Below are 11506 nucleotides of genomic sequence, written 5' to 3'. Positions count from 1 at the left end.
TTTTTTTTTTTTTTTTTTTTTTTTTTTTTTTTTTTTTTTTTTTTTTTTTTTTTTTTTTCTTCCCCGGCTTTCGTGCCGTCCTGCCCATTTCTCGGGGTGTTTGGTTTGTTTGTTTTTTTGTGAAATATATGTGACTGACAAAGAGCGGCGACAGTGTAAACGACGTCCTTTCCCTGCCAAAAGAGATGAAGGTCAACTGGCCTGGGCTTGTGGCTATTGACCTCACCTACCGCACATCTGGTCATAATCTGGATAAGGCTATCAATCTCCTCGTTGAAGATTTGCGTCAAGTCAGTAACAAGATGGAAGCAGCTGGCGCGAGACTTCGGGAGATGGTTGCTGAAGATCCCGACCCTATGGTGAGGAAGCATGTTGAGAAGTACCTGCACTCGGTGTATACGATCATGACTGGGCATTATGAGTGGACGTTCGTATCTCTCTTTCCATTTTCTTGCATGAGGGCCGAGAAAGCTGACATTCAAACAGGTTAGCAACCGAGCGGTATGGTCTTGCGAAAAGAGGGTGGTTGAAGAGTGATAAGAGCGTTGCTATTCCTTTGTAAACACCATTAGGTAGAGGTACCTGCTACCTTGCTCGGGTAGGAAACTCACGCACCTCTATTCAACGAAAGACAGTATTTGAACTGCCGATGACGGCACAAGACTCGATCAAGATGTAGATGCCGCAGGCTATCAGGAAGGCCAGATTTTGTATCAACCTTGGTTCTCACCGAACTCCAATGACAGATATAGGTGTATGTATATAATACAGATAATAATATTATGTGTTTGGTGACGCCGGATCCAGGAAGCAATGAATTGACAATTACAAGCTTCGATTTCTTCCAACTTCAGAATGGCATGGATCCCTTTACCAAATCCTCTTGGCAATCATCTCATACCTCATCACTGTTCCCAAATCCTTTTCTGGTTTCCCACCACCCCCTCCTCCCTTCCCTCCCCCGCCGCCCTTCTCCCTCTCCCGTACTTTGTTCAGCCCCTTGGGATCATCGGCAAATATCCACCTCCTTCTTTCTTCTCCCACCTCGACCTGTCCATACCCCCCTACTCTCTTGCCTTGTGTCTCAAATGACTCCTTTTCCGCCTGTCCAGCAGCAATGGCAGCCTCCTTAACCTTCATCCTTGCGTACCTGTCTCTCGAATACCGCAGCAAGAACATACCCAACAAAAGCTTGAAGATGAGAAGCACCAAAAAGATCAGAAGGAAGACAGTTATCATGGTCAGAAAAGCAATGACGTCGTCGGATGTCCATTTCCACTCTGGCAACCACTTGGACACCGAGTGCCAAATGTGAGTTGCGAGGCCGGCTGCTTCGGGTGTATCCCCTGTGGGAGCCGAGGCCGGGCCATAAACATTATCCCCTAGTCCACCGGATTCACCGAAAGGGTAGCCGTATACCGCTCGGCCTAGAGCAATGCGAATCTTCTTGTCTAGATGGTCCAAAGCGGCTAGCATGGCGGGTGAGGGTGTAGCTGATTCGACGGAGAGAGAAGTTTGTGTCGAAGGCGGCAGAGGAGGAGGGACATGTACGGCGACGAACATGTTATAGATCTGGAATGAGGCGCGGATGAAGAGGCAGGACAAGGGCAATAGGGGTAGGCCCAGGCGGCGGGTTAACTGGGGCGTTACGAAGGCCTGAACTGCTGTTAGACGATGAAGGTAGAAAGGGGGAGAGGGCAGACGTACATTCGTATAGTAATCCTTGCACAATATATCCAAAATCCTGCTATAGAAGTTCGGTTTGATATTGTTAAACTTGTTCACGTAAGCATGCTTGATCCAGTCCACCACCATCTCGCTTGCAATGACCACAGCGAGCGGGCTCAGTACTTCGCCGGACCACAGCCAGTTGGGCAGAATCGTAAAGCTCGCGGGCAGTATACTCGCCGTATGTAGAGGAAAGGAACTAGGGCCCGCATCTTCGCTGCCTGCCCCGGGCACACTGAGCCCGCCAACCTCCACCACGTTACGCATGGCGATGATCAACAGCATGATCCACAGCTGGAACCGCTCGACGATATCGGCACAAGCCATCTGGAAGGTGTTCTCCTTTTCGAACCTCTTAAACACGGCTGACTTGATTTCGACGAACTGGTTCGACATAAGAAGTGTCAACAGCGTGTTGCTGTACGAGTTAACAGCCACGTTCAGCGCAATGACCTGATAAAACAGAATTACCGCATGTAGGATGTTGTACACCAGCGCCAGACAGAAGATACCCAAGGGGAGCAAGACCTTGCTGCGCCCTAGGCTATCCCTCGACAACGTCTCGTTACTGAACAAGCATTCAAATATGTCCTGCCCGAGGGCCGATAACAAACGGTCGCCCACTTCGAGCAGGTTGTAGATGGTGTACAGCTTGATAGCGGATTGAGCGCGAATGGAATGATACATGCGCGAGGCGTCGAGAGACATGAGGGCAATGGAGGAGAAGATGACGACGGCGCCTTGGAGCAGGTCGGCTTTGTTGTAGTGTGACAGGTTGGACGGGTTGGACTTGGTGCGGCGGTGACCGAGGTAGCCTCTCGCACGACGACTGGGACCGGGGGGCTTAGTCCCAGGAGCCATGCGGAGGTTGGGATGACGAGTGTCGGCGCCGGTGGTGGTGGTGGTGGTAGTAGTAGCAGCAGTGCTATTGTGATTGACTGGCTGCTCCCGTACCCGACTTTGACTCCTGGACCGCTGACCATCCGTACTGGCGACTGACTCGGACCGACCCCGACGGCCGCGCTTCCACATGCGGCCCAAGCCGTACCACACGAATCCTACCACCCATCGAGTTTCTTTGCCAATAACATATCCCCACCATTGAAGGAGAATCCACACGGCAATGCCAAAGCGCATAGGTAGGACGGTGAAGGTCCACAGCCAAGCATCCAGACAAGCCAAAGCACCGAAGGTTATGCATCGCTCGAGGACGAAGGGCAGAACCAAGAAGTTCTTCAACCGCTCAAACTTGATTGCGCTCGACTCGTAGGGGATGTCGCTTGTGTATGAGTGGTGTATGTAGAGAGGACTCGGTCGCGATCCAGCCAGTTCGAGTTGCAGAAGCGTAGGGACTGACATGGGCGGTAGAGGGATAGATGACGGTATGGGAGATGGGGGCGCCGGGTCGGGCTCGGGCTGGCGCAGTGGAGGGGCGGTCCTGGGTTCGGCGCCAGTGTTCAAGTTGCTCGTTCCATCGAGATCGAGAGGCGGCGGTCGAGGATTCGGCTGGTACGAATTGCGACGGATCGAGGCCTGCTGAGCTGGGTGAGCTTGTTGGGCAGCCGTGGCCGTCTGACGCCTGCTCACCGGTGGAGTAGACACGGTTCGCGCGGCGATTGCAGGCCTTTGTGGGTGTGTTCTTGTGCTCGATGTGCTGTGACCATTCCCATTTGCAAGTCCCAGTTGAGACTGGAGTCTAGAGCTTACTTCGGCAAGGGCGGGTGAGAATGTAGGCTCAGCAGGCTGGCGGTTGGGAGCTGTCGCAATGGGTAGGGACTCGGGGGCGTTCGTCAGTTCTTGGATCTTGGAGGCGGACAGACGGCGTACTCCATTTTGAGCACCTGTCGTTGTCTCTGATCGGCTTCGGGTCTTGGAGCGGCTGGGACTGGGAGGTTGCGCAGGAGTGGCTGGTTGAGTCTCAGGCTCGGGTGTGGGCAGATGGACAAAAGGCACAAAGGGCTCGGTCGGGCCAGTAGAGGACAATGTCTCGTTGAAGGGGGTGAGGCGGTCGTTTGAATGTTCTGCAGCCGTGGTGCCGTTCGTAACTCTTGCGGATGTCATGTTGGTGTCGCGGGCAGCTCGAGCTGCGAGGTCGCTTGCGGTGAGGTGTGGAGATGGAAGATGGGTGGATGCTGTGCTGGAGTGCTCATGGCCATCTTCGACGCTTGCTTTCACATCAATGACTTGTACTATCGGGGCATGTGCTTGTGTGTTGGTGTCGTGGCTGGAGACGGCGGCGCGTGAATCGTGGCCGTGGCCGTCGCCGTGGCCGTTCTGCTGTCCGCCATTTGGGACCGCAGTATCCCCATCCATGGTTTTCGTTCGGGCGGAGTATTTACCGCACTTTGTATAGCTTTTATGACCGGTCCAGTGCCTTCATGTTGCTGTTGTTGGGCAAGGCGGCTGTCGTGACAAAAGATCAAAGAATGACACGAGGCGGACAGCGAGAAAGAACAAGTGGATGATCGGCGTGTGGTTCAGCCTTGGCGCCAATGACGTTGCGGTTCCTGGCCGTTAAGGTAGCTCCACTAATGACCTGCTGGAGACCCCTGTAAAGTGCTCCCCGGCAACATTCCTTATCTTTCGCTGATATCGACTTCGGTGTGTCCTAACTGCGCAAACGACTTCCATTCAGTGGCAGACGTGGCTTCATCAGTCATGCTTTTACCACATACCATGAGTGACGACAGGCCTTCACGTACTGGGACCATATAAGCAACAAAGTGTAGACCCTCCACCACGGTCCAGTAGCCTATGTGGTAGTGCGCTGGGTCCAGAAAAGGCGTTAGCATTTCCGTAGGTCTGCCATCTGGTCGGTATTGAGTTGAACCTTCACTCCTGTGTTCGATTCCCGATCTGGTCAGTCCGAGCTTTTTGCTGTTGTTTTTCTACGACATTCACTTTCGAGATACCTGAAACATCAAATCTCGAATCGGTGTAATTTATTTTTCCTGCACCGGATCCCGATTCAGCTACAGAGATGTACACTATAGCCGCGAGTATAGCCGCCTCGGTCTGTGCATCATTCAGTTCACATAATTCAAAGGTCTTGGCCCCTTGCAGCATCATGTGCTTGGGGTTAGGGTTGACACCCCCTTGTCGGCTTGTCGCCTTTCAACCTTCATGACCCTCGTCGGCGAAGAATCGGAGAACCGACATTGAGAATATGCCTCGAGGACAGGCAAGAAACCATCGTCTCTATGATACGGCTAAAAATAGAATTGCTGTGACTGATATGACCTACCACGCCTTCACGCCCTTTTGTTGACAAGGGTCGGCCCAAGAAATTGTGGATTGAGTCACTTGCAAAGGATCCGGGCTATCACTCCCATGACTCCAGATATAAAACCCATCGGGCCTTACCACACGAGCATAGGCAATTCACCACTCGCTACAGTACCTCACATTCAATTTTGAATCAAAATGACGGCCTCAACAGAGTCGCCCTTCACCGCCCCCTCGGCCCCCCTTGCCGACGAAAAGGTCGTCATGCTCAACACCAACGAGGCCGTCGCGACATTCCAACTCCCCAGTCCTCCTCTCCAGGGCCGTATCAACGCCGACATCTCCATCGCTCCAGCTTCCCTTGCCGAAGACGATGCCTTCGTCCACAGTCTAACCAACCTTATCAATGAGATCTATACCGACGCCGAGCGCGGTTTCTGGTCCATCGATCCCTTCACCCGCACCAACCCGGCCGAAGTCCGCTCCTTCATCACCAGTGGGACCCTAGCCACCGCATGGCTCCCGGGGTACTCACGGCCGCCGCGCATTGTGTACCTGCTGGGCTGCGGCCGCGTGCAACTCCTCCCCTCTCCTTCCGAGGCCGACTCTCGCACCACTGCGCATTTCAGCCCCGACCCGGATACAGCAATCGGACAGTTTGGATGTCTGATCTGCCGTCCTGAATACCGGGGTTCCGGAGTGGGGAGGGACCTTCTCAAGTTCGCCGAGGACTGGACGAGGGAGAAGGGAGGGAAGAAGATGCAGGTGGAGCTGGTGGTGGGAGACGGGTGGGAACATGAGGAGAAGACGAAGCTGGCCGGTTGGTACGAGAGAGCTGGGTATAAAAATGTCAAGGAGATGGATTTGTCTGAGGGGATTCCGGAACTAGGGCCGTTGTTGGCGAGGAAGGCTAGGTATAGAGTTTACCACAAGGCTCTCTAAAGTTCAGGGGAATGGAGCTAGGCATGGAGTTGGGTGGATGGACCATGAAGCTGCCATGATATGAAGGAGGGAAACGGGCGCGTGGGCTTTATGCGACTGTACTTTTGTTCTTCACATTCATCAAATCGTCCTTTGGTTCGTACATTTACGTATTAACAACGATCGATATTCGCCCTCTCGCTTGCTCCCGGGCAAGCAATTGGCAAACACCTCCAACCAGGTTCGGGTATCTCATCTACTCCATCCCCTTTACTCCAAATACTCTCCAAACCAAGCGACAGCCTGCGCAAACGCCTGCTCCCTCGCAAACTTCTCCGGCTTCTTGCTGAGATCGGCGCGCATGGCGAAGCCGTGGGAGACGCCAGAGTACAGGGTGACCTGGTAGGGCAAACCCGTCTCCTTGAGGATCTCCTCGGACTTGTGGCGCAGCTCGGCAGGGAAAATGGAGTCAGTCTCGGCGGCGGCAATGGCCAAAGGACCGGAGATGGCGGCGAGCTCTTCCTCCTCGACGAAGGAGGGATGGGCGACAAAGCCGACGTCGATGCCGGTGTAGGGGGCGGTGGCCGTCATGTTGCGGACAAGGGACTTTTGGTTGGGCATGTCAGTAACTGTTGGCAACTGAAAGGGGAAAAGGCCAGCGCTTCCAGTGGGGGGCAGAAAAGAGAAAGGGACGGAGCTTACCTTGGCACCAAAGCAGTATCCCAACGCTCCGATCTTGGTCGCTCCATACTGCTCCTTCAGAGCCTTGATTCCGGCCTGCACAATGGGATCGACGAAGTCCTTGGTATGCGGGTTATCGCCGGTGCTGCCCTTGGTCAGCCAGCCCATGATGTCGAAGTCGTCGGGGCGGTTGAGCGGGAGCGGGTCGCCGTTGAGGATGTCGAGAACCATGGTAAGGTAGCCCTGGGCGGCCAGCTGGTCGGCCATCAGCTTGGAGTTTTGCCAGATGCCGATGATGTCGGGAAGGAAGAGGAGGGCTTTGCCGGTCTTCTGGGAGCCAGTGGGCTGGGCGATGTAGGCGTCCCACTTGTCGGCGACCTTGGTCATGGTGCCAGTTGGCTCGCCCCTGGAAGCAAACAGGTGTCAGCGACCAGACAGTGGTGTAGGGAGGTTGGTTGTCAAACTTACTCATGGCGGAAGCCCATGACGCAGCACTTGGAGGGAGGGTTAGAGGCCATTGTGATGTCTGTTTGTGGTGTTTAGCGGTTTGGTGATACCTGGTGAAAGGAGGAAAGACTCGAAGAAAGGGGAAAGGAGTGGTTCAAAAAGGCATCCGAGAGCGATTTGTAAGCTTGACTACGGCGTCATAAATCCTGTCCGATTTCCCACGCGTCAATGCCGAGCCCACTTTTGACCCCATTCCCAGTTCCCTTCGCCGTCGCACGCTCGTTAGCGCCGAAGATCATCAAAGCCCCCGCTGCGGAAACTTGCCGAACGCTCCGGGAGAGCGCCGAATCGGAACCGCATGCCGACGTGTTAGCGGTGACAATTGCTGTTGATTCTGGATTGTTTTGGTATTTCCAAAGCCAATACACCTTGTACTTCTGACTTTATTCCGACGACATATTGGGAGATGGCGGGGCAATACACATCAATGCTGCCCCTGGTCTGGTGGTTAGAGGTACTGTAGCGCGGAGCACGCACGCCCCACATCCTTTGACTCGGGTAGCAGGATCAGACACGTTTATCTACGCGCTCTGATTAGCTGATGGTGCCTGATTTCGGAGAGAGAAGAAGTTGACAGAAGGAATTCAAATACAAACACACATGAAACCTCTCAATTTTGACCAGAATCACCAGAATCCCCTCACCAGAATTCGCCCCTCTCGACCTACAATAATTGGTATAAGTACAGGAGTTTCCGCTCCTATTCTGACATTCTTATCAGAAAGTAGGGTTAGGGTCAATATCCTCTTTTTTCCCGGGCCCAATCGAGTACGCACGTGCACGCCAAGCATTCCGAGCTGTTTCGGCAGGCATTATGTCTGAGTAGATGAATTTGCCAGCGGCGAAACATCAGACATTTCGATCCTCGAGACAGACGGCAAGAAGGGTCGACTTCCCTTCAAACCGTTCAACATGAACACAAACCGCACCCATTGTCCAGTATCTCTAGGCACTCCGTGTGGCTCGAAAATAGATGCATGGTAATCCATCAAGGTGAGTTCCGTCGGTTTGTACTATGCAGCTGGTGGCATTCGTTTGCAGGTCGAAAAAGAACTACTGAAAGCGGCCGCCGGAAGAAGAGCCCTGACAGACACTGATCGCGCGCTTGAAGTGAAACAAAAAATGAAGCAATTTTCCCGGCACTTCAATCGAATGTGACCTCCATTGCTGCTTTACAGTAGGTACATGTACCTGTAAGTTGGTGACATGGACTCATGTCTCCTGTGTGGAAGAGTCGGGGCATGTGATGAGGCCCTGAAAATGATCGTGTTGGGTGTACCATATGCAAGACCTTTGATCCCTTTCGCCGGTATCTACCAGAATTCATCAAGTGAAAATGATGTTCCCTCAAGGCATATATCAAACACGGGAAGACACCTCAGCGCTGGTTGTAACGGTATTACCCCACGGGGAAGTGAAGCCATGAAGCCATCAATGTGAACCCAAGGGTCCTTTGGCCCGGGGAAGAGATGGAGATGGCGCCACTGTTAGGTAAGGAAATGAGTAGAAAGGTTATGACTGGATGGCCAAGAGAAATATAGCAATCTCAACACATCAAATCGACATGTGTTGCAGTGTCGGCTTTGGAGCCTTGTGATGTGATGGCACAAGGGTTGAAGTACTTCAGCAGAAACGTCCAGTCCTTCTCACATCGCTACGGTTTACAGATGCAGGGCGAATTCTTCTACGAAGACCGCTTTCCACACGTACCAATTAACCGTGGGCATAAGATACCTCGGCTACCCAGAGGTACACTTCAGGCTGAGCAACATATATATGCATTTACCCAATCGAAATTCCTAATGGAGGAATGAAATGGCTCATTGATGGTGGCTCATGGTACGTGTGGGACCCCTGCAATGGTCGCTGGGTCGGCCGCGGTGGCCAACATGTTCAGACCAAACTGCTTGCATGGGATCGTAGCTGGGAAAGAGAAGGATTCTAGAACCTCGAATCTTATTTTTGAGGTTGCCTCAATGTAAGCCCAAGGTCACATTTTGAGGAGCTGAGTTGTTGAGTTGCAGCAGAAGCTGTCTGCCTCGATGCGAAGCCTTGAAGGGGGGAGACGCCACGCACGCGACAGGAAGGTCGTGTGTCTGTGGCACCTCGCCTGAACCTCGCCTCCGACATGAAAATCTTGTGCTCATCGTTTTCCGGATGGGCTTGGCATGATTGAACAGCTGGTGACTGAGGCTCTTGTTAGACCGAGTGGCTGTAAAGTGCAAAATTTGAAGTCATGTCTACCATTGGGTACTTAATCTTTGCTTTCATGAAATTGTGAAAACAACAGGTTTACCAAGACCCGATGCTGTTGAGTCCAAGTGAAATGGAGTCAGTCACCATGGGCCCCGTAAGTAGGCAGATGGCACAGTAAAGAAAGGTTGTGTTCCACTGACCGAGAAGTGCGCACAATTGAACGGTCAGAACGGTGAAGATAAGACATGCTGGTAAGCACTAGCCTTTCAGCATGAAGGAGGCTGTCAACGGCTCCATGCCACCATGTTTGAGGGGACTGTATGGATCAATGCAAAGATTTCTCGTCAATTAGTAAGGTGTCAAAAACTGTTGTGCACCAGACACGGAAGGCCACATCTTGAGATGCGTGTGAAGAAGGCAGTTTGCCTTTTCTTTTTTTCGCAGCTCGCTTCTGTTATCGGTTCACAGTACGGGTTGAAGCAGGTGAAGGATCCTCTCAGTCTGGACTTCGGTTCGAGAAGCAGGCAGGACAAGGGAACAAATGGGGGCTACGTGGTACGCAGAAATGGAATGGGGGAATTGCCCCTGGTTGTGCGTGGTGACCAGGGAGGTGTGTACACTAGTGGGTGGGATGCAAGCCATGGCCGCAATGACACCCAATCTATCTGGTGAATGGCTTCATCTGAATGGTCAAAGCGGTTGTCGAATGGGGATTGGTAGATTGGGTGGACTAGACCGGGCGGGCTGGGCAGAACGGGCAGTCCCTCGGACGAACGCAGACAATGTTCTTTGTTGATGACGGAAGGGTCCAACTGACGATACTTAGAACTGGTTTCGGAAAGTATCGATGAAAGTGTTTCGATTCCATGTCCAAAGAAGGAGACATTCCATCCGAACTCGAGCAACCTTCCTTCCTTATCATGACTGGGAGCGCAGAGGGGGGAAGCGCGACGACATTGGCTGACAAGCGAGGAAGAATGGGGGTGGGAACCGGTGGCCGAAATGGGACAAGATCGTGATAAGGAACGCGTACGATACGGTACGTATGTTTCATCGACTCGACATGGACGGGATGTTGGTCGCCCAATCGACAACGTTGGGAAAGGACGGGATGGAGTGCTCCAGTCCCGCCTCTGCTCCCGTCTCTCTTGCCTGGGAAAGGGAAATGAGACCGATGGTCCCCTCGCTCCAAAAGCTTAACTGCTCCTGCCCCTTTGTCAGCCCGTTGCTTGATCGCCTTTGGCGTTCTCGACATGTCTTGTCCCGGCTTGGTTCATCTTGGGAAAAAAGCTTGAATAAAAGAAGGATCGAATGAAATCGAGACAAAAGATGGGATCCACATGACAAGAAGGCACCCGGCTTGGCTGAAGTGAAGAGTGGAGGACTCAAATAGCGCCCGCTTTTAGGGAGGCGTCAGTGGATATAGTGGGTTAATTGGGCCCTTGTTTAGTGGTTTTAGCGCACCTTCCGGTCTGGGGTTCTTGGCGAGCTTGGCATCAGAGTGGATTTCCGTACCTTCCCCGGATGGGAACCATTCACATGCCACTCGAACCAATCGCGCGACGTCAAGTGATAAGACACGACGACGGGGGACGTGGGAGGCAGTGTCGTTCGACGGGTGGCAGCCCAGGAGCAGGCACTGCAGTCTCAATCTGGGACGATGACTTCCTTCCTTCCAGAGTGCGTGGACCGAATGACAGAGCAGCCCACTGCAGTGCGGGAGTGTTCTCTTCAGTTCCCGCTCTGCCTGTTTGTGCCAACTGGTGGACGACCCTCCGACGAGACTGGACGGCATGTGTTCCAGAAACGATCACCGAACCGACAATCAGTGCGACACCCACCAACAATCGACCGGCAAGTGAAGCACCTCAATTGTCAGATTAGCCAGAAGCCCGTCCGATGACCGATCCCATTTTCTGGTCAGATCAACGGCCTTGCGTCGCCTTGCCTTGCCCGGCGTCACTCCAGTACGAAATCTACCCTGTCGCTTTGCCATAACCACTGCCATCTGAACGATAAAACACACAACCCAACAAAGGCAACAAGAGGAACATCGATGGCACTCCGCGGTTGGGCGGGCTGACACCTAGCAGGGGCAGAGGCTCCAGACCACATGCCCGAGTGTCCCAGGAGAGTGGTATGCGTCCGATGCACTTTGAGACTGGCAGACGATGCCGGATCAGCAATCCAAATCGGTAAGTGTCCTCCGATATACAGTCCAGTGGACAAAAGCACTACTAATTCCCTT

General features: G+C 53.1%; 4 protein-coding genes across 4 annotated transcripts in view; 2 read left to right on the top strand and 2 right to left on the bottom strand.

Annotated features, from left to right (window-relative positions):
* NEUTE1DRAFT_48354 (uncharacterized protein) overlaps nt 1-679 on the top strand; it is a gene marked incomplete at both ends in the record, with an annotated part of 2351 nt that extends 1672 nt beyond the window's left edge. The window contains 2 exons of the mRNA XM_009855506.1: nt 155-431; nt 632-679. Coding sequence (XP_009853808.1) covers nt 155-431; nt 632-679 — 325 coding nt within the window. The remainder of the gene's footprint in view (nt 1-154; nt 432-631) is intronic.
* A 31-nt stretch (nt 680-710) lies between these two features.
* NEUTE1DRAFT_68191 (uncharacterized protein) lies at nt 711-3789 on the bottom strand (the record flags this gene model as incomplete). The annotated part of the gene is made up of 2 exons (XM_009855635.1): nt 711-1656; nt 1708-3789. 2 exons carry the CDS (start codon nt 3787-3789, stop codon nt 871-873), a joined length of 2868 nt encoding a protein of 955 aa, XP_009853937.1.
* A 1362-nt stretch (nt 3790-5151) lies between these two features.
* On the top strand, nt 5152-5895 carry NEUTE1DRAFT_103425 (uncharacterized protein; the record flags this gene model as incomplete). The annotated part of the gene is made up of 1 exon (XM_009855634.1): nt 5152-5895. One exon carries the CDS (start codon nt 5152-5154, stop codon nt 5893-5895), a length of 744 nt encoding a protein of 247 aa, XP_009853936.1.
* A 249-nt stretch (nt 5896-6144) lies between these two features.
* On the bottom strand, nt 6145-7073 carry NEUTE1DRAFT_48337 (uncharacterized protein; the record flags this gene model as incomplete). Its single annotated transcript, XM_009855505.1, has 3 exons — nt 6145-6480; nt 6577-6961; nt 7024-7073. 3 exons carry the CDS (start codon nt 7071-7073, stop codon nt 6145-6147), a joined length of 771 nt encoding a protein of 256 aa, XP_009853807.1.
* Nucleotides 7074-11506: the final 4433 nt, after the last annotated feature.

Source organism: Neurospora tetrasperma (genome assembly GCF_000213175.1).
Source record: "Neurospora tetrasperma FGSC 2508 unplaced genomic scaffold NEUTE1scaffold_6, whole genome shotgun sequence".
Classification (NCBI taxonomy): domain Eukaryota; kingdom Fungi; phylum Ascomycota; class Sordariomycetes; order Sordariales; family Sordariaceae; genus Neurospora; species Neurospora tetrasperma.
Note: the sequence above shows the minus strand (reverse complement) of the source record. Positions and strands in the feature narration are given on the sequence as shown.